This window comes from Camelus dromedarius, chromosome 1 (genome assembly GCF_036321535.1).
Source record: "Camelus dromedarius isolate mCamDro1 chromosome 1, mCamDro1.pat, whole genome shotgun sequence".
Lineage (NCBI taxonomy): Eukaryota > Metazoa > Chordata > Mammalia > Artiodactyla > Camelidae > Camelus > Camelus dromedarius.
The window spans coordinates 119,887,417-119,909,289 of record NC_087436.1 but is presented as its reverse complement, the minus strand read 5'-3'; the positions used below and the strand labels follow the sequence as shown (position 1 = coordinate 119,909,289).

Here is a 21,873-nt window from a genome sequence, read left to right as displayed (position 1 = left end):
GCTCAAGTCAGGTGCCTGGCCATCTGAAGATGCCTCTGTACTCCTTAAACCTACAAATGACCCCTGACTGGGGCTAAAATTCTGAGGTCATAGCTTTTCCATACTTACCTGAACACCCCGAAACCCATTGTGTTCGTTTGAAATTTAATACTGAAGACATGTCTGTAATGGCTTGGTTTTTATTCTTTTATAAAAATTTTTTTTCTTTTTTGGGAAGAATCACAAGTCATTTTTTCCCTTGTAATTAAAGAACACACTTCAGAATGGGAGGTAGGCTTACGAAGGGCGTTTATTTTCTCATGGAAGCACTCGCCCACTGCCCCCACCTCACCCCATCTTTAATCTCTCCTTCTGGTGGAACGCTCCAGATTCTTATCTGGAAATGCCTGTGGGTCTCACGGGGACCCTCTGGCTCCTTCCAGGTCTGGCATCTTCCCTCTTACTGCTGTCCTTTTGTCTGGAGCATCTTCCTCTGTGAGCACTTGCAGACTTCATCCTCATCACTGGTCGGTCTCCGCCGTGGTGTCCCTGCTGTGCTCTCCTGCTTCTGAAGTGTCTCTAGCCCATTGCTGAAATTTCGGGGGTCTTACAAGCCTTCCTTAACCCACCTTGCTCCCTTCCCATCTTCTCCTCCAAATTTCATTGCTGTCCTTCCTGCTAACCTTCCGTCCTCCACCCACACCGACTGTACCTCTCCAGACCGTACACGGCAGGATGTCATCTCCCCACACCCACTCCATTTCACAGGCGGTGCGAATACGGGGGTCTGGGGCGTAGGGATGGGGAGGTGGGGCCGGGCAGAGATGTTCACCCAGCTGGGATCTCACGGAGAGCTTCCCGGCTCCTTGCAGGTGGGCAGGGCTGTTCTGGCTCATGAGATTCCCACTAAGTGGAAGCTCCTGGTTCCTCACATACACCATGTTTCTGGCAGTTTATCGACGCTCCACCTTCACAGTCAGTTTAGAAGGAACTTTAGGAAGCCTGGGGGAGGGGCTGATGCTGTTTTGCCCAAGAAATCAGTGCCGTGGGCTAGAGAAGCCCCTGGCCCAGTGGCCTTCATCACAGGATCACCCTCTGGGCCTCGGTGGGAGTGCGGGTGCTCGGAGCGGGGAGGGCAAGGTGCCTTCCCAGGAGTCTCTGCCGTCTGCGCCATGGGGGCCAGGAACCCCAGTGACTGCTGAGGACCCTGAGAAACGCCCCTGCCCACTTCAGGGGCTCCTCCCTCCAGGGGAGAAAAGCTATTTATTTTCCTACCTGTGAGGGAGATGGCCCCATTCTGCCAGAAGTATAGCAGGACTTTGGAGGACATATAATGGCTAATTTATGTGGGACAAATAACTATTTAATTGTACTCTAATTACATGACAATTAGAATTCACGTCGCGGTGGTGTCCTCAGGTGTCTGTCTGTGGGCTGCGCGGAGCCGTGACTGCGCCTGCAGCCATTAAGAACGCCAGGCTGTGTGGAACAGGCAGCGCTGACGTTACACAGTATAACCACCCGTGTAATTACTCTCTTACACCCGAGTAATTACACGGCGGGGTTATTTGTGTATTACAATTTATTCACATACCTAATCACAGTCTCCTTTCACAAACCCGGACCCGGCCCAGAAGGCGCTGATTAATTTTTTTAAATAACATAAATGTCATCTGATGAAAAGCTCTCACGCGGAGCGGTGGCCAAGGTCTGGAGGGGGGGGGGGGCTGGGAGCCCACGCCTGACACCAAGTTCACAGCCGCAAGCCCACCAGCCGGGCCGTGAGACGCGGACAGCAGGGCGCTGCAGTCGGCCCTGTGCCCGCTTGGGTGGGCTCTTTGCTGCCACGTGGGGCCGTAGTCTCTGCTCGGGGTCTCCCTGCAGGTCGCAGCCCTCGGCCACCTGAACCAGCACATGTGACGCACCCTCGCTAAGACCGCCCCTTTCCTTGTCTACTGGTTCTACTGGACTGTGATTTCACCACAGCAGGGCCCTGAGGGTCCTTAGTTTCATCCATGGTACACAGGGCTGAATTCCGAGCTGCGGTAGAGGGCCACTGTGCACCCGCCAAGCCAGGCTGGAAGGATAGGACCCACCCCAGCCACCCCCACATGGAGCTCTGGCCCAAGAATCCCATTTATAAAAGCAGTCCCTTCTCAGGGTGGGAAGGGGAGGAGGATGGGCTGAGAGATTCAGACCAGCGATAGCAAAGTTATTTTCCCTTGAGAATTTCCATCACCTTTGTTACAGCTCCATCCAGCGTACCTTGCATGTCAAGCTAAAGGCAATCAACAGGGTGACCAGAACCTCAGGAACAGAGTAGCCGGAAAGAGGGGACAAGTCACGGGCAGTCGCCACACCTGTTAGTGCAACCAACAAGGCGCAGCCATGAACCAGATGCCCCGGGCGGAAAACAAAGGCTGGGACACCAGCTGGGCAGCAGCCTGACCCGCAGCAGCCCCACCCCCACGCTGGGGCCCTCTTCCTGTCCAGGGTGCTAGTTCTTTGGCCCGAGTAAGGGTGACCGTCGGCGGCAGCCTGGGGAGCGCTGGTCGCAGGGCCCTGTTTACCTGGTGCGTGCGCTCTCCCCGGGCTGCAGAGGGGAGGGCCACTGCAGAGACAGTGAGCAGCCAGAGTGTGACAGAGCTTAGAACTTTGCAAAGGTGTCATCAAGGATGGTGGGGCTCCAGTCTGCAGTGTTTGCCTCTCAGAAGGGAGTTTCTGGGGCCACAGCCCAGCAAGGCCTAGTATGGAGAAGTGGGGGAGGGAGGTGACACTGGTTGGGAACCAGTTGTGGGGTGTCTCTCTCTCCACCAAAATGCTAGGGAAGGTGACAGCAGGTGCTGGCAGCCTGTGATGTTTCCTATAACAAAGCACCACAAACTTGGTGGCTTCGAACCATCCTGATGTGGTATCTTACTATTCTGGAATGAGGCTTATGTGGCTAAAATCAAAGTGTCAGTGGGGCAGGTTCCTTCTGGAGGTTCCAGAGGGAATCTGTGTCCTTTCTTCTCCAGCTTCTAGAGGCACCCATGTTTCTTGGCTCATGGCCCTTCCTCTGTGTTCAAGCCAGCAGCACAGTCTTCAATCTCTCTCTCACCTGGACCCTCCCACCTCCCTCTAATCAGGACCCTTGTTATCACATAGGGTTCGCCTGGATTATCCAGATCATCTCCCAGCTCAAGATCCTTAACCTAATTCCATCTGCAAAGTCCCTGTTCCCTTTCATGGTAACACTCACAGCTCCTGGGTGTTAGGAAGGGGACATCTCGGCGGGGGCATTATTCAGCCCTCCACAGCACATTGGAGAGAGCACCCCAGTTAAGGCTCCAAGGCCTGTGTCACCCATCCGTATCCCAGAGGGAACCTGAGGCCCAGACGTCACGTAACAGGCCCAAGCTCACCCTGGCTCACCAACAGGAGGGCTGCCTTGAAACTCACCTTGTCCCCATGCCCCGTGGTCCCCTGTTGGACAGATGGACCGAGGGGCTTGGACACTTGGATACTTCACTTCCCCTTTGTGGTAAAGGACGTGTGGTCACAGGCACATGGGAAGACTATCCCACTTCCCTCTTACAGAATAACCACCTCCCACGGCGGACTATGACATTGGGATCATCCGTCAAGGTCCTTGCCTTTTCACGCGGCAAGTCCACGGCCTTGCGGAGACATAAGGGTGGGTGCCACTGAGTTCTTACGTCATCAGGTTCTTTGTTCCGGCAGCCGTGAAGCTACCTCAGGCCCTGCAGCCTCCCTGCTTCCCGCCCTTTGCCAGCTACATTCTTGTGCTTCTAATTCCATCTGACATCTCTCCAGTAAAGACCCCTCTGCTGCTGCCAGCTTGCACTGGTTTTGCTGAGTGCCACCAGAGTCCTCAGCTGCCACCACCTTATGTTAACCACAGCCACATAAAGCCGAGGTGCTGGAGGGCCGCGGACTTGTAGGAGGCCGACACTTGTTTTTTGCAGGTGCAGAAGCTGAGGCCCCAAGAGACGCTGTCCTCTGTGGACAGCCCAGGAGGACAGGGTGGGGGCAGGCCCAGAACTAGGTCCCCACTCCCCCCCAGGGCCCCCGGCCTTCACCTCCCCACAGCACAGTCTTAGGGCTGTTCACAGCCAGGGCGTTTCCTTGGTACACACACACACACACACACACACACACACACACACACACGTGTGCAAGGAACAAAAAGATGCTATCTCCCTGCAGGAATAGAGAGGACCTGCTATCTCCTGTCTGCACATGGCCTCCCCCAGCCCCACTCAAACCATCCCCCAGTGGATTCATGTTGGAGACACTTCGGACTTGTCCCAGTCCTTGGGAACAAATGTGAGGGCTCACCTCCCTCTCCCTGATCCCGTCCTGCCTTCCAAGGCCGGCTTCCCTGTGCCCCCGGCGCTGGGAGCTCATCTGGTACATTCTCATCAGTTCCCAGGTGCCCGTGATGGGGTCATCCTGGGCAAGCCTGGGGAGCAAAGATGAGCAGACGTGGTGCTGGTCCCTGGGGAGTCCCCATGCATTCAGAGAGCGTGAACGACATGTACCCTGACCAGCTCTGGGCGCACTGTGAGCTGTGGGCACTCACAGGCAGGAATGGTGTTAACTGAGCACCCACTGCACACTCGGGCAGGTGCTGGGCCCTCCTCGGGCAGTGTTGTGTTGTTTGCTTCCTGTGCAGACAGCACCATGCCCTGCTAAGGACACAGGGTTCTGAGAAGCCAGAGGCCTGACAAGCTCCCTCCATGGTCTGTAAGTTCAGGGAGGTGACCAGTGACGGGCAGACTGTCAATGCTCCAGTTCTGGCCTGGGGAACCCCCAGCTCCTCACCCAAGCCCCCTACACCCCACGGGGGTCCACATCTGGAACACTGGCTGAAGGCAGGGCACTTCCTGGGAAAGCAGGCTGGCAGGAAAGGCTGGCTGTGAGGCCCGTCTTTCAAGCTAAAAATATACACTGGCTGGTGGGTTGAAAGAGGCAGGAAGAGGGACTTTGAGATTTAAAAGGAAAATCCCTCAAATGAGAAATGATTTTTTTTTTTTAACAGCAGCGTTAGAAGAAACTCAGCAGGAGCAAGGTCAGTCAATGCTGGTGGACATGTGCACGTGGGCTGTTCTTGCTTCCACCTGCTCCTGTTCCCAAAACCTTGTTTGCCTGGCTTGGGGAACCATCCTCTCCTCACTGAAACCCATGTGGGTGGGCTGACCCCGCCTCCCTGAGAACATGTGACCAGGCCTGGCCAATCAGAGCATCAGCTCGTTCTGGCCATACCCACTGCTTCAGGAACAGGGCACATGACCCTAGGTCCAGCCAATGGGAATCTTCCCTGGGATCTGTGCTGAAACTACTGGGAATGGACCCCTGCTCCTTTTGATATCATGATGCTAGGGATCTTGTGTGTCTGGGGCTGCCAGACATCATCTTTTCTACCAAAAGGCCAGATTGTGCCTGAGACTGAAGCCTAGCCCCAGGAGAGCAGAGCTGGGAGATGGAGAGAGAGAGACACTGAGTGCTGATGTCACTATTAAAGGCCCTGGATCAAGCTGTGCCTGAAGGAAACTCTACCTCCGGTCTTCATAAGCCAATGTGTTACTCTTCTTATCTGAGTGGCTTCATATTACTTACAATCAAATGAATCCTGACTAATACAGCATAGAGGGTGAGGACAGGTATTTATTTGATGGCTGGTTTGTCACAGGAAGACCAGTAGAACAGAAAACACTAGAAATGGAAGTCTTCTCAAAGGTCATGCACGGACAGCTGCTACCAACATGGGTGCTGCCACTCTATCCCTCTGGCACCTAAGTCGACACCACTGATCAATCAGGCCTCCTTCCCTAGTAAGGGCAGCCATACCCCCTGGATAAGCCACGTGACTTGCCGAATTCGTGAAAACCAGAGTATTTGCATATGAGGCGAGGAGGGGCATGATCAGCAGTTCTGTAACTTACAGACTACCACTGCCAAAGCTGGGTGGCAAACAAGTGCTAAAAATACGGATACAAAGCACTTTCCCTGGGCTTCCCTCTGCCCCGCCCTCAGTTTGTCCTGCACCTTCCACAGCGCCAGGGCTGCAGGGTGCACAGAGGGCAGGGCTGTAAGAACCCCGCCCAGGAGGGGGCCCAGCTCCGCCCTGACCTGGAGAATTACTTCTTCTCTCTGAGCTGCAGGCTGCTCACCTGGAGGCTGAGGACACCTGTGGCCTGAGCTGCTGTGTGCCTTTGGTAGGATAATAATCAACGTCATCAGCACCTGTCACGGAACCGGCAGTGGCTCGGCGCCCGACCCCACGCCCAGCAGCCTAGAAAGCACTGCACCCATTTGACCAGCAAGGCTCAGAGGGGCTCAGGAAATTTCCCCAAGCCCTGGTTCTGCCTCATTTGAGGACCTGTGTCTCCACTGCTGGGATGTAAGGGACCCGTTGTCAGGTGGCCGTGCTGTAAGCCCCACCGTCCTCTCCCCAGGGCTGCTGTACCTGCCTGCTGCCTGCGCCAGCTGTACCATGCCCGTTGTCACCACCAGTGTCGCCCACCAGCACACACCTGCCCACAGTCCTCTGTCCAGGCCCTCACATTGCACAGCTTCTTCCAATCCAAGAAGAAGCCCTTCAGCCCTTGGCATTTACTGACCATGGATGGCAGTGGGACCAAAGAGGTGTGAGATGATCCCAGTGGTGGCTGGCTCTCCACGGGCACAGAAACCGGTGTTCTCAGGTCCCTGCCAGCCCTGGGGCCCCGGGACACTGGGGTAGCGTATGAGTTTCCTGTGGTTGCTGTGCAAATGACAAGTTCACGGCTTAAAACCACACAGGTCTATTCTCTTACAGTTCTTGAGGCCTGAGTCCCAAATCAGTGTCAGTGGACTGAAGTCGAGCTGTGGGCAGGGCCGGTCCCTTGCTGATGGTCCCAGGGGAGAACCCACTCCCGGGCCCTCCCATCTTCAAAGTCAGCAGCACAGCGACGGACGGGACCGCTGGTCTCCCCGCACCCTTCTCTGCCCCCGTCTCTCCCCAGTTCCCCCACCTCCCTGTGACCGTCTGCTTGCACTGTCACATCTCCTCTGATCCTCCTGCCCCCCTCTTAGCAGGATTACTGTGACCACAGTCGTCTACGGGATGATCAGGGATAACCTCCCATCTCCAGCTCCTTAGCTCAGCCACGTCTGCACAGTCCCCTCTGCCACACGCAGTGTGTACACCCCCTCTGCCACATGCAGTGTGTATGCACAGGTTCCAGTGATTAGGATGTGGACCTTGTTGGGGGGTGGAGAGGTGCCTGCCCGAGCTGCTTTAGGGGAGGAGGGGCCCTGAGCGAGAGGAACAGGGGGGAGGGGCTGGGCTGGAAGGGACAGGCCTGCAGGCATGAGGTGAGGCTGGGGAGGTGAGCAGCAGGGGTTTCACACGAAGAACAACAGGAGGTCAGGTGGCCTGGGCAGCGCTGCGCCCTGGAGGCTGAGGGATGCCAGGTCTGGGAGAGCTGGGCTGATGGTGAGGAGGCCACTGGGGTGAACCAGGCGTAAGTAAGGGGCGGCAGAGGAGATGGAGAGGGGCCCGGGGCACTGGCAGGAGTCCACAGCAGCTGGGGTTTGGAGGGCAAGGAAGACCGAGGGCGAGGACCACACCGGGGCTTCTGCCGGGTGCCTGTGGGGATGCGGCACAGCCACAGATACAAGCCGTGAGAAGACCGGCTTACACATCAGGGCAGGAGTCGCTTTTGCAGCCTTGGGGTGGAGCCATGGCAGAGGCGGAGCTAAACTAAAGCAAGAACAGGTGCTGATGCAAAAATAAAAAACGTGGCAGAGGCTGGAGACGCTCTCGGCCCATCAGGCCCCTCGGAGACCCGGCCTCCCCCACTGCGGACATCACTTTCAGATTTAAGCTGTCTTTCCCAGGCTGGGGTCCTTCAAGCTTAGTAAGAGCCCCCTCTGCACAAGGATGGCACATCCTCTGCCACTATTCTCTAAGCACTTGAGTCTGAAGGGAAAAGGGATGAAATTCAGGCTGCAGCCAACAGCCTATCAGAAGCAGTTTTCTGAAGCCCTGATTCTTACTTAAAGGGGACGCTGAGCAGGGGCGCCGTGGAAAACCAGGATGGGAGGCCCATGTCAGCATCCTCAACCTGGAGGCGGTGTCCCCTCCATCACCGGCTGCACTGGACACAGCTGCTGACCGTGCCACATGGCATGGTCACCCTGCATGCGTGGGTCCCCTTGGCAGAGTAGGTGTGGCCAGTGGTCCCTGGGGCCCTGCAGAAGAGGGTGGAGTCCCTGACACACGGGTGGGCAGCCCCCCAGGATGCCCAGAGTGGCCTTTTTCATGTTCTAGTTGACTTTTGGGTCGTGGTCTTCGGGGTGTGAGAATCTGCAGCACCGCAGAGGAGGGACTAAGCCCAGTGTCCCTTTCCCTCGTGTTTTCCCAGAGGCAGAGGCCAGAGCCCGAGGACGCACTTCTGTGGAAGCAGGGCTTCTCTCCTCCTCCCGTCTCTCCCGCAGCAACCTAGGGGCGCTGAGGGGCAGTCGTTTCCGCGCATCAGCTGACGTTTCAAGGGGCTCACTCTGTTTCCGAGATGACAGCTCTGTCCACCGATAGCCCCATTTGAGCCATTTTTCTCCTGGACAGGAGAGGCTGCCTGGCTCCCCGGGGAAACAGAGAATATCGCCGATTGGAAGTGAAGGCCCATTTAGCACAAGGTCGGCTTCCCAGCCTCCACAGGCCCCCGCTCCTGGCTGGTCTCCCCACCAGGCAGGGGCTCCCACCCTTGTAACTGGCCTGGGGACCTGGCCCCGCCCTGAGCACTGAGCCAGGGGAAGGGGGGTGAGGTCTGGGGATGGCAGGGGGCCTCCAGGAGCCCTGGCTTTGTTCTCAAAGAGCTGGGGAGCTGGGGACTGACACCCAACTCCATCTGCCTCCTCTTGTCAGCCAAGGCTGAGCAGAGAACTCCGGAGGCCTGTCCAGGCTAAGGAGAGCCCCCTGGGAGCCCACCTCATGGAATCAGAGCAGCAGCGGGCACACACGGCTCTTCCACACCGCCAGCCCTGACCTCTGTCTCCCGCTCAGGCCTGACCACCCTGAGGGCCCCCTGGGCGCTACTTCTGCATGCCCCAGGCCAATGCAAACAGTGTGTCCCTTCCTGGGCTCTTCATGCTCCCACTAAGGTCTGCCATCTCTTCAAGGCTCCCTCATCTCAGGAAACAGCACCTGCATTCACCCACTGCTCATGCCAGCAGGCTAGGAGCATCATCTAATCACAAAATCTCTCCTGACCATGCCCCTGCTCTGTGTCCCTGCCCTCCCCTGCTCTGTGAACCTGCCCACCCAGGTTCAAGCTCAGCAGTGCTCACCTGGACCCCACAGGTGTTGGAGCCACATGGATGCCCATCAGATGGCTGAATGAATGCATGGGTGGATGGGTGAATGGCTAGATGGATGGATGAAGAATTGACTCTCCTTTAGTCCACTCCAGTCTCGCCACTGCAGCAAAAGAACTTTCTTAAAAGATGAGCAAACCAGCACATCCAATCTTATCCCTCGGACCCCTCAAGCCTGGGTACCCCCACCAGCGGTCTGCATGCATCTTGCCTGGAGAGTATCATTCAAGCATGACCTCAATTTGCAAGTGTGCAGCACAGGGCGCCAGAATGTTCCTTGGTAGTGAAACAAAAATCTATAGCAGAAATGAAAATCAACAAGACCTGGACACCTCCCGTCCCAGAGAACTGATGCTGTGGGCGCCCAGCCTCCCTCACATCAGTGGAGCACACACCAAGAGGGTGCATCTGGTTGCTCCCCAAGGGTTTTCATGTGCAGGTGGCAGCCTCCATCCAGGCCCAGGTCCCAGGGTCCAGAAAGGTGTCCTGAATGTGAGCACTGTGTACGAGGGCACCACACCAGGGCACCCACAGCCCTGTGCCACAGGAGGCCAGATGCAGGTGTGGCCAGCTCTGCAGCAGCCGAGACCAGGTGTGGGTACCCTGAAGTTCAGTGTGCTTCTCAAGCTCATTTCCCAACAACAGGGAGATGGAGGTCCTCCCAGGGTGATGGGAGGATGGAACAGGGGTCCAGGCTCATGCCTGACGGCACGTCCTGACAAACACACACGGTGGCGGCAGGTCGGCCCTCTCACAGTGCCTGCCCCGTGCCAGGTGCTGTGCCCGCATGTCCGTGCACTGGGATGGCTCAGTGTCGGGGGGGCAGTCCCCTGGTGCTGTACAACATGGACACTGCATCCTGCCCTGGGGGTCAGGTGCTGTGTGACACCCTTCATCACCTCATTTCATACCCAAATTGCACCTCAGAGACCCAGGAGGGTGAGACACTGGGATCTGAACCCCCTCAAAGCCAGGTTCACCCCACTCTGTGCCTCGGCCCTTCCTCGTGGCACGTTCTTGGTCAAAGGCTTAGGCCAGAAAAGGGAGATGCTGGTCAATACTGGGGAGAAGATTTCAAAGCAAAACGCAACAGGTCGCCTAAGCATTTCAACTAGAGGAGAAACAAACAAAAAGAACTCCCTGCTGCCTAGAACACTCCTCAAACATGAGCAGATCCCGGCTTTCCAAGCTCCTGGAAACAGCGTCTGGGGATCCCAGAGGATGCAGGGGCAGCAAGCCGGCCACCAGGCTGCTGCTCTCCACGTGGACCAGAAGGACAGAGTTACCCCCACCTAGGAGTTCTCTGAGTGCACACGGGGGTCTGGGGCAGCCATGTCCGTGGGCGGGGTTGACCTGGGCTCCTTCCTGAGGGCAGACCACCACCATGCACTGCTGGGGCCAAAATGAGGAAAGGAGGCAGAGATTGCGCTAAGAGGTCTGGTGGGATGCAAGGCGCGGGCTCCACAGCAGGGAAGGAGGTGGGGCTTCCATACTAGAGGGGGCAGGCTCTGCAACAAGGAGGGGCGTGGCCTCCATGCTAGAGAGGCGGGACCTCAGCACTAGAGGGGGAGGAGCCTCTACATGGGGACGGGGCTTCACACCAGAAAGGGGAACATCCACAGAGGGGGCGGGGCCTCTACATTATCAGGGGCGGGGCTTCGCAACCGGGGCGAGGCCTCCACACCAGAGAAGGAACTCAGGATTGGAGACCAGGTTCATAGGGTAAAAAGCGGGGAAACTGAGTAGAGAGACAGAGACAGAGGCAGGCACGGAGAGAGAGAGGATGAGCCCAGTAGCTGTTCTACACACATGGAACAGGAAAGATACCCAGAGACAAAGCCTAGAAGAAGGTGCTTACTTCCGTGTTTTCATACCCTGGGAGGGTCCTGCGGAAGCAGTCCTGGCACAGGCTGCAGAGTAATTAACAAGCCAGCCTCTCCAGGCTACAGGACACACTTGTACCAGGTGGGGCAGCAGGGGCTGGAGGCGGTACCACCCGCCTCCCTTGTGAGGGCTCTGAGGTCCGGAGAGCCCGGCTAAACCGCGGCACTGGGGCTTGAACTCGGCTGCCAGGCCTGTGCCCTTTCCCTTAGTTTCCACCCACTGGAGGGGGAGGCCTTGGTGACCCTAAGAACAGGCTGTTTGGTTTCAGAACAGAACTGCTCAAAGGTGGACCAGGCAGTGGGAAGGGAAGCAGTGAAGAGGTCGCCTGGGCCTGGGTGCAAATCCTGACTTGGTTGGCCAATGGCGTGTGGCCTTGGAGAAGCTCCTGGACCTGTCTGACCACGGTCCCTTCGCCTTTGAGACGGTGCTCCAGTCCTTACCTTGCAGGGAGTTGCAAGGATCAGAGTGTTCATGACGCTCCTAACACAGTTCCTGATACGTGAAGAGACTTTGGATCTCAGGCTGTTCTTCATCACGACCAGGGCGGCCTCTTCCCAGCAATGATCTGCTCTCTGCGACACTGAGTTTCTCGGAGGCAGGATTTTGGCCTGATTCATTTTTCCATCCTGAGTGCTTGGCACACGGCAGTGTCTCAAAACATCTCGGGTGAGTGAGCAGAATGAACGAATAGGTGAACTGATGGAGCTTTTGTTCTAACCCTGTGCTTCTTAAATTAGGAGTCCTGTGCCCGGGAGCGCCCACGCTCGTGGCTGGTCCAAGGGGTCCTGAGGCTTAAAACAGACGCATTCTCCTGGGTCATCAGGTTGACAAAGACTTTTTGTTGAAAATGTGTATGTGCATGTATGTGTGTGTGTAGTGTGTGTGTGTCTGTGTGTGATTTTAGTATTCAAACCAACACGGATATATCATGAAGTAAAGTGGAAATTCACATTAATTTTTAATATAAACCATGACACCTGAAAGTAATTCCGTGTCCCAGCCAGCTCCCCCAGGCCATGCCACCACACCCTCTCCCCAAGCCACGGTGTTCTGATCGTCAAGTCAGAGATGTGCTGCTCCAAAGCTGAACTGGGACTTCAGACAGCGTGGGAGGCACACAAAGGGTGCTGGGGGATCATCAGGGCCCCCAGGGTCCCGGGGCACGCCACGACAGTAGTGGAATGCCCTGTCTGTGGGCTGCAAGGTGGGAAACTCTGATTATACTACAGGCGAGGCGAAAATAAAAGGGAATTCATTTTGTAAGACAGGCTGCAAAGTGGTCTCTTAAGAAGCTATAAAGTGCTGCTTAGCCCGTAATTGTTGCTAAATGGACTCCTAATAGCATTCACAGCCTCCTGCAAAACCTGTCCATTACCCATAGCTGGAGAGGCAGACCCTCCGCACATGCTCACACGGGCGCCGCTGCAAGTAAGGGACCTGATCTCTTCCAGATCAGACTCACTCCGCTGTGAATCCTCTCCCGCTGGAGGCTAACTTTGGCCCCTTTTCTTATTCCTCCCACAAAAGGCAGCAGGAGGGCTTCAGTTTCCCAGGGCTCCCCCAGAACCTCAAAGGTTCAAGAAAGTTTGACTTGTTTGTCCAGTTCCCATCGCATCCCAGTGCCCAGCAGAGGATCCCAGCACACAGTAGGTGCTTAATCTGTATCTGATATGTACAAGATTGGATTTAAGGGTTCTCTCTCTCTCCAGCTCCAAGCACGCAGCCTGGCGCACAGCAGGGCCTCGACCCACATCTGCTGAATGGATGGGGCTCAGTGTTGAGATGGAGCTCAGAGACCTCATGGAACTTGACCTCTTGCAGAGGAGGAGCCAAGACACACACAAGACAGAGCAGAGTCTGGGTTCCGCCCACATGTATCTCAGTCCCCAGCTGCTGCTCTTCTGCCAAGAGGAGACCAGCAGTGTCCAGAATGCTGGAGCTAGAAGGGGCTTTGGAGAAATCCAGTTCAGCCTCTTCATCTTATGGATGGGGAAACTGAAGCCTGAGGAAGAAATAGGATCTGACCAGAATCACACAGCTCAGCCGTGGTCAGTTAGGGCCCCATCTTCAGAGCTGCCAACTTCTCACCTCCAGCAAAGTGGGGCTGGGCTGGGCTTGCATAGACGTGGGGAACCCCATCTGCTCCCTGGAACTTTGCTGCAGGGCGCCTGGGGAGCTCAGGGGATGACAGAGGGTGCTGCGGCATCTGGCAGACCTGGGTTCAAATCTCGGCTCACTCAGCTCTCCTGGCCAGTGAAGAAGAGCTGTGCCTGAGCCCGGGCTGGGGTGCTTCCTGGGCATTTGCCTTGTTCCCCTCAAGAAGAAACCACTGTAGCTCAGAGGGAGGGGGGCCCTCAAGAAAGGTGCAGAGTTCACGGCAGAACAAGGGTTCGATTCCAGTTCCATCTCTGGAACAGAGCCCAACATGGGGTGAGGACAGCTGGGGGAGCAGGTGGGGCTGAGGATGTGGGTGCTGTAGGTATGGTGGGGGTAGGGGGGTCAAGTCTGTTCGTCAGGAAGCTCTTTACAGCAGTAAAAGTCAAGGAAAGAGTAGAGGGGTGGGGGAAGATTTGCTTTGGAGAACTGACATCCCATTAAAAAGTGCCACAAAGACCACCTGGACAGCCCCCCATGAACGGCAGTGCACATCAGTCCTCATGTTCATTTAACTCGGCGATGTGGCCTTGGCCCCTGCAGAGCCTGCCAAGTTCATGCGCACACCGACTCCACTGAGCCCGGTAATCTGTGTCAGCGTAACCATCCAGCCCTCCGGTGCCCTCCCCATCGAGCCGTCTGGCGTTGGCGACTCCCTTTCTGGGTGCTTGTCAGTCTACAGAGGTTTTCCCGGACTCTGCGCTGCTCCAACCTTTCCATTAAAGTCACCGTGAGACAGGAAGGAAGGAAAGGGGCAGGGCACAGTCGTTAAAGGAATGACAGCAATTAGCACCAAGATGGCAGGAAAGTCAACTCCCAATAGACCTGGAGGCCCAGGATGACAGGAGATTTGACCCCTGGTGGACCTTGAGCTACATTAGACGTATTGTAATGTACTAGCCCGGTGAGTGACACACCCACAGATGCCAGGACAGTTCCGAGAATGACCATGGAAGGTCAAAGGGCGGTGGCCCAATTCCTGGGAATCCCGCCTCTTCCCCAAAGTAGCTGGAACAATCCTCTCACGTGTTAGCACATGAAAACCAGCAACACCACACCTCACTCTCTTGCCTTCCGAGAGGCCCACACTTTGTCTATGGAGGGTACATCTCTCTAAATAAATCTACTTTTACTCAACTGTGGCTCGCTCTTGAATTCTTTCCTTCGCAAAGCCAAGGACTCTCACTCACAGGGCGTGTCCCAGGGACTCAGCTGAGACTGGGACATGGCCATCCCCTCGCCACCCTCCCCCATTTTTTCCTGTATCAACTGTCAAAACATCTATCGGTCCCTGCTTTGTAAAAGCAAGTGCCAGGCTCTGGGTTCCAGTCCCTGATGTCACGATTCTCTGTGTGAGATGTGGCAACATCCCCTTTCCCAGGAGGACTCTGATCTGGATGGAGTTAAGTGTGTAGCATGGCGCTGCCCAGGGCCCTTCCTCTGACCTCATCCTGGGGTCCCGAGGTGGCCAGGAGGCAACCATGGGTTTGCAAAAGGGCCTTCTCACGGAACCTGGTGGGGGTGGCAATAGCCTGGAAATGCCGAAGTCCCCTGCTCCACAGCCAGGCAGAGAGCAGAGGCAGGGGACACAATTAGACCAAGAGGACAGAAAGTAAAGCTCAGATGAAAAACCGAAGCCAGATCAAAGCCAAATCAGCAAAAAAACAAACAAACAAAACCAATAAAAAATAACAACAAAACAAACGCTGCAGCAGATCAGGACTGCTCATCACTGCTTTCCAAGGACTCCAACCCAAAAATAGATTCTCCCCTTGCTCTGCCTGGAAGGATTCTGCCACAAGGAGGGGAGATAGAGGCACCAGGATTAGCTTTCTCCCCAGACCCGGCTGCTCCTTTAAAACTCATTCATCAAACTGGATCCAGGCGGAGCTGAGAAGGGTGGGAAAGGTAACTATCACACCCCGCCTCTGCCACCCTCTGTGCTCCCAGAGGAGCAAGGGGGTAGCGGCTTCCACTGTGCAGAGCGAGGTGCCCGGCGCAGCACGTACCTTTCTCTTGTTAGTCGGGCAGATGTAGAAGTTGTCGATGACGGTGGTGACACCGGGCTGGAGGGTGAGCTTGGTGTAGGATGTCCCAAAATCCGAAGACCTAGGGTACAGGATGACAGCTGTTAGCCACGTGCGGCTCATGGTGTCCAGCACAGGCTGGGTGCCAGTGTGCGTGCAGGGCCCAGGGCACCCCGCTGTGTAGTCCTCTTCCCCCGCACCGGAGCTGCATGTCCCAGCGACCCGGGAGGAGGCCGGGGCTCCCGCGGGATGCCCAGGACTTGCCCAGGTCTGGAGCTGGGAGGTGGGGTCAGCCTTCCCAGCACACCACCTCCCCGTCAGCGTCCCAGAGTGCTCTGCCCTGTCCACAGTTTATGTTAGCTTTACTCTGCCGTACCTCAGGGGTTATGAAGGGTCTCACATGTGCCGGCCACGTCTAGGTCCGCCCATCTGTTTGATTCCTCGAAAAGCCCTGACAGATTATATCCCTGTGTCCATCTGGCAGGTGACCAGAGGGCAAGGCAGAGGCTCAGAGGGGCCAGGCTCCTGCCTGATGTCACTCAGCTAACAAGTGGCCAACGTAGAATTTGAGCCCTGGCCCATCCCACAAACAACTGGCATCCTGTTTGCTCTACAGAGCATTCCGCGCTGCTCTGACGCCTCGTAGTGCCCTGTCTGCTTGTCCGTTCCCCTCCCTGGACCCTGAGCTCCTCCAGGGGGCCACAGCCCCCATGCTGAGCACGTGCGCCCACAGGACTGCAGGGGACGGCAGGCTGCAGGGAGCTCCGGCGCTGCTGGAAGTCAGACCCCAGTCAGACACCCTCTGGACTCGGCAGGACCTTGGGCCAGTCCCTCCCATCTGCCTGAGGGCCCGCTTTCCCACCTGTATCGCCAGGGCTGCAGGAGATCTCCCAGCTCTAACCTCAGCCCACAGCGGCCACAGGGGAGAAGCCATTAAGGGCAATTTCACATCTGCTGTTTGGAAGCGACCAATTCATCAGGATGTGGAATTAATTCCACGTTGAAGCTTAAAGTCGCGGCGACCCTGAAACCAGCACCCCTTGTTAGCATCTGGTTAAAACGTGCGTGACTGCAGAGCTGGACGCACGCCCAGGCCCGGGCCGCACTTCCAGTCCCGCCCCTAAACCAGGGGTGTGAGTTCCAGAGACCTTCGTGTGGTCTCAGGACCCTCCCAGAGCTTCCTCGTCTTCTAACGGGCTAGGAAAGTCACCCCAAGGTGGGGACAGGGACAGGAGTGGGAGCCCACGGTGACTGGGGCTGGCTGCACTGGCATCCCTTGGGCCTGTCCGTCTGTCTAACCACCGCTGAGACCAGACTGAGCTCCAGGAGCTGCACTCCAGGGCGGGGGGGCGGGCATTCCCAGCTGCAGTCCGGTCCTCAGACCCCAGCACTTTGTGGGGCCTGGCAGCCCCTTCCCCTCTCTGGGCCCACCGAGGGCTGGACCAGGTAGACATCTCAGACCCTCCCAGTGTGTCCTGCAGGCCTGGGGCAGGCCTAGAGCTGCTTAGCACACACGCCATGCACCACTGGCAGTGTTTTAATTCCATTCCGTAATGCACCCTCAGTGCTCTCTACAGGCGTATATTTCCTCCCGGAATCTTCAAGTGAAACCGAGGTTCCGGGAAGATGGGCTGAGTTGATTGTTCTCAGTGGCTCCATGTCCCCACAGGTCAGGTCCGTCACAGGACTCAGGCCAGGACAGAGGGCAGCCCTGCCCCCTGACTCCCAGGGAACCCCAGCAGGGCCAGCCCTCCCCCAGGGGGCCTAGAACTGGATCCTTCGGGCCTCTATGGGCCCCTGGCCTCCCCAGGGAGGGCCTGCAGGAAAGAACAAAGCAGCTCCCCCACTGCCCGAGGTGAATTAGGGAAACACTTACTCTCAAAACCTCAGAAAATTGATTTGCTTTGGGATGGAGAGAGCCCATTAGCAGAGGATCGACCCAGAGACCCAGGAAGTTGCAGAAGCCCCACAGAACAGAGCTGTGCTTACCAGCTGGATGCATGAAAACCTCTGCACCCGTGGGTCCCCTCCCCACCCCTCCCACCCGACAAGCCCCCGACTGATTCTGCCTCCCAGACACCCTGAAGGCCACCCCTTACCTCCATCCCTGACACCCACCTGCCCTGCCCAGCCTGTCTCCCCAGATCCAGCCTACCCCGTGACCCCCCGCCGGTGACTGCAGCAGCCTCCTCACACCGGCTCACTCAGACGCACCTGCCGGTGTGGGCCTGCGGCAGGGAGCACGGGGGGGGGGGGGGCCTCCGCCCAGGAACATCCATTCTATGGGGCCAGAGGAGGAAGGCGATAAACAGATAAGCAAAAATGTAACTGTGTCAAAGGCCATCAGGGCTGGGAAGAAGAATGAACAGGATAGGGGGGTGGAGGGGCAGGGGGATTGCTGTCTCAGGGAGTCGGCGTGGAGGCCACTCAGACACGATGATGCCTGGGCGGAGCTGGGAAAGGACGGAGGAGAGACTGCTACGTGCCTGGCTGGGGGAAGCCACCTGCACTGGGTTAAGTAACGTCTCCCTAAAATTCCTGTCTACCCAGAACCCATGAATGTGACCTTGACTTGCAGACAGGTTCTTTGCAGGTGTAATAAAGTTAAGACGAAGTCCTACCAGAGTAGGATGGGCTCTAATTCAACGACTGGTGTCCTACAAAGGAGGCCTGGGCAGACACCTAGACTCACCGGGAGAATGCCACGTGACAATGGAGACAGACTGGGGATGCCCAAGATTGCCAGCCACCACCAGAAGCGAGGAGAGAGGAAAAGGACAGATTCTCCCCTAGGGCCTCCAGAAGGAGCTGACCCTGCTGACACCCGGACCCCAGGCTTCCAGCCTCCAGACTGTGGACAACAGATTTCCATTGTCTAAAGCTGACCCCTGTGTGGGACTTTGTCACAGCCGCCCAAGGAACTCATACAGCATTCCAGGTAGGGGGGGGAGCAGGTGCGAAGGCCCTGAGGACAAGGTCGCCCTCCTTTCTCCTCTCTTGAAAGGGGAGGAGGGATCTGTTTAAAGCAAAATCCTGCCACTGCGTCGTCAGCTATCAAGCCGTTAGGGACTCCTCACCCTTCAGGATAATGCAAATCCAATTCCCTCAGTAGCCATTAGCCCCAAGTTCCAGGCCACCTGCCAGAGACTGAGGACATCATTCATTCATTCATTCACTCCTTCATTCAACATTTGTTCAGCTCTTTTGTGCTTTAAGTTTCACACTAGGACTGGGAACTCAAATTTCTTTGTTCAAATTCATTGCTGTCACACATGTCTATTGAATATCTACTGTGTGCCGGTCACTTCATTCCATAGTGAGCAAGACAGACACTGTCCTGTCCCATGGGGATGACAGGCTGGCTGGTGAGACACAGAGCAAACAGATCGTTCCAGGTAAGCAATGATGCCAGTGGAGACGTCCAGAGAACGCTGGGAGACTCTAGGGGGCCGTCAAACTGCCCTGAGCCAGGGGCCATCATCAGCTCTCTCACCCCCACGGCCCAGCTAATCCAATGCCCCATCTTGCTGAGTCCTCCTCCTAAATTGCTTGTACTCCACGCCAACACCTCCATCACCCCCAGGGCAGGCCCTCTTCATCTCCCACCGTCCCCGGGGGTCCCGGTGGATGACAGGCTCAGAGGAGAGGAAGGCTGATGCCGGCTGGGCAGACTTCAAGGAGGGGTGTATGAGTTTCCAGTGGCTGCTACAACAAATTGCTACAAAATTTGTCGCTTAAAACAAGACCCATTTATTATCATACAGTTTTGGGGGTCAAAGTCCAAGATGGTCTTATGGGCTCAAATCAAGGTCTCTGCACCTTCTGGAAGCTTTAGGGGAAAAATCCACTTCTTTGCCTTTTCCAGCTCCTAGAGGCTGCCTGCATTCCTTGGCTTGTGGCCCCTCCTCCATCTCTAAAGTGCATCCCTCCGATCTCTGCTGCCATTGTCATGTCTCCTTCGTCAAGTCTTCCTCTGACTGCCTCCTAGAAGGACCCTTGTGGCTGCAAAGGGCTCACCTGGCTAATCCGGGATAACTGCCCCACCCTCATCTTCATCACATCTGCAAAGCCCTCTTTCTTGTGAGGTGACATATTCCTAGACTCCGGGGATGAAGACGTGACAGACCTGGGGGGCACTGAGCCAGGTCTGAGGTCCGGCTGGGAGCAGGAGGGGTGACAGTGAGCTGTGAGAGAGAGGGCAGGGCCAGAGGCTAAAGAGATGGACAGCGTGAACGGCCCCAGAACCCCAGACAGATCTGGACCTGCTCTGGATTACAGCCCGCCCTGGCCACGGGGGGCTGCTGAGAGCCCAGGATGGTGGCAATTCCTCTGAACGGAGACACCCTGTGTCAGGTACACACTGATTTCAAAGATGCAGTAGATAAAAAAGAGTGTAAACTATCTCATTGTAATTTTATACCAGATACATGTTGACATAATATTTTGGATATACCAAGTCAAAGAAAACTTATTATTAAGATTAATTGCATCTGTTTCTTTCTGTCATTAATAGAGTTAATTTTTTCAAAGCAGTTTTAGGGTCACAGTTCAACCGAGAGCAGGGTACAGAGATCCCCGTCCAGCCCTGCCCCCACACGTGCATAATCTGCCCCTCTACGTGCATCCTCCACCAGAGATGCACACTGTTAGGACGGATGCACCTACACTCACAGGTCATTGTCACTCGGACTCTGTAGCTTACACGAGGGGTCACTCTTGGGTTGTGCGTTCTCTGGACCAATGTGTGATGACATGTACCCAGCATGACAGCGCCACACAGAGTAGTCTCACTGCGCGGAAACGCCCGCACTCCGCCTCGTCCTCTGCCCTCCCTCCCCGCCCCCAGCCCCACAACCACGGGTCTTCCACCGTCTGCAGAGCTCTGCCTTTTCCAGAAAGTCCTATGTTGGAACTGTACGTTAAGTAGCCTTTTCAGATCGGCTTGTCTCCCTCGGTAACATGCCTCTAAGGTTGCTCGAGGACTTTTCATGTCACCCGTTTCTACTTTTTAATGACAACCCACATGTGGCTCACATCCTATTTCTGCTGGACCGGTGGGTCTGGACACAGGCAGAGGCTGTGGGCGGCCTCTGCAGGGTGAGGGCAGCGTTCTCAGAGGATGAGCCGAGTGACTCCATGAAGAGCGTTAGGTTGTACTCAGTCAAGGCATGCCTGGTGGGAGGTGTCATCGCACATCGTCATTTTGGGAAGACTGCTGTGACTGCAGATGGGGCGGGTGACGGAGGTGGACAGAGGTGGATGGGGGTGGGGAGGAGCAGAAAGGAAGGGCAGGACTCCTACCCGGGGGCATGCGTTGGGGATGGCGAGGCACTGGGTTGAGGGAGGAGATGGAGGGAGACCCGGGGCGACGTGTGGGGCCAGAGGCACTACTGAGCTGGATGCAGCTTCAGGGAGGCGCAGGACGGGGCTGGGCGGCAGGACAGCCCCCGGGGGAAGGATGCTCTCTCAGCCCCGCAACGCCTGCGGGGTACAGGGGTCCCTGAAGAGGTCAGAGCAGCACGTTTCCCCCGTGCCCACGGCCGGGGCCACTTCCTCACCTGGCACCTGTCTGAGGAGCCCCAAGACCCCATGAAGCCGAGAGGCAAAGTGGCGTCGGGCTGGCTGGGAGCGAGGGGTCTGGAGGTCGGGGGTCTGGCCATGCCCCTTCACCGCTACTGGTCCCGGGCACACACTCAGGGATGGGCATCGGCTTCCGCTGGAGGCACTAGAGGGCTGGAAGCAGGGGTCCCTGGGGTCCCCACAAGTGGAAAAGGCTGTGATCACATGCCTTAAGCCTGCAGTTTCCCTGCCTATTACTTGGCCTCGGGGTCTCACTGACATGCTGAGGGATCGGTTTTGGGGGAAACCCTCGCCCAGGCAGACCTCGCTCTTTGTGGGCCATGCAAGTGTCCTTATGTCTCCTCATTATTTCTTCAGGCCACCTGTTTCTCAAAGAAATTCAAATGAAGGAAGAAGTCTAGCAGTGACAGTGATCCGTACTATGAAGATTTATTCCAGGAAATGAAAGTTGAAAGTGGCGGAGTGTGGTGCGGCCCCTGCCTCGCCCTGCGTGTCTGAGAGCTGCCAGAAATAAGCGCCACTCTTGCGATGCAAAACAGGGATGCCCGGGGACACTTCAGATGCCCAGTGCTGGGAGGCCCTGTCTCCTCCCCAGAGAGTGAGTATCTCTGTTATGAGCTTGGGACAAGGAGGACTCTGAATTGAATGCCTTACATTCCTGATTCCTATCTAAATCCAACCCCCTCCCTCCCCAGCCCAAGGGACCAACCCTGAATGCAATGCTACCTCCTCCCAGATCACCCAGGTGGAATGAGGACAGCGGTCACCAAGATCATCCAAGAACCCACAGGCCAGGCACACAGCTAGCACTCAATAAATGCTTGTTGGATTCCTAGGGAGGTGCTCCAGGTACCAGCCCCGGAGGCTGTGTGACCTCGGGTGAGCC

At 56.5% G+C, this 21,873-nt stretch overlaps 1 protein-coding gene across 3 annotated transcripts in view; it reads right to left on the bottom strand.

Moving 5' to 3' along the window:
• The window catches only part of SORCS2 (sortilin related VPS10 domain containing receptor 2), a 444,959-nt gene that overhangs the window by 158,430 nt on the left and 264,656 nt on the right, over positions 1-21,873 (bottom strand). For all 3 annotated transcript variants that reach the window (XM_031437870.2, XM_064488331.1, XM_064488336.1), the window contains exon 3: positions 15,390-15,489. In XM_031437870.2, coding sequence (XP_031293730.2) covers positions 15,390-15,489 — 100 coding nt within the window. The remainder of the gene's footprint in view (positions 1-15,389; positions 15,490-21,873) is intronic.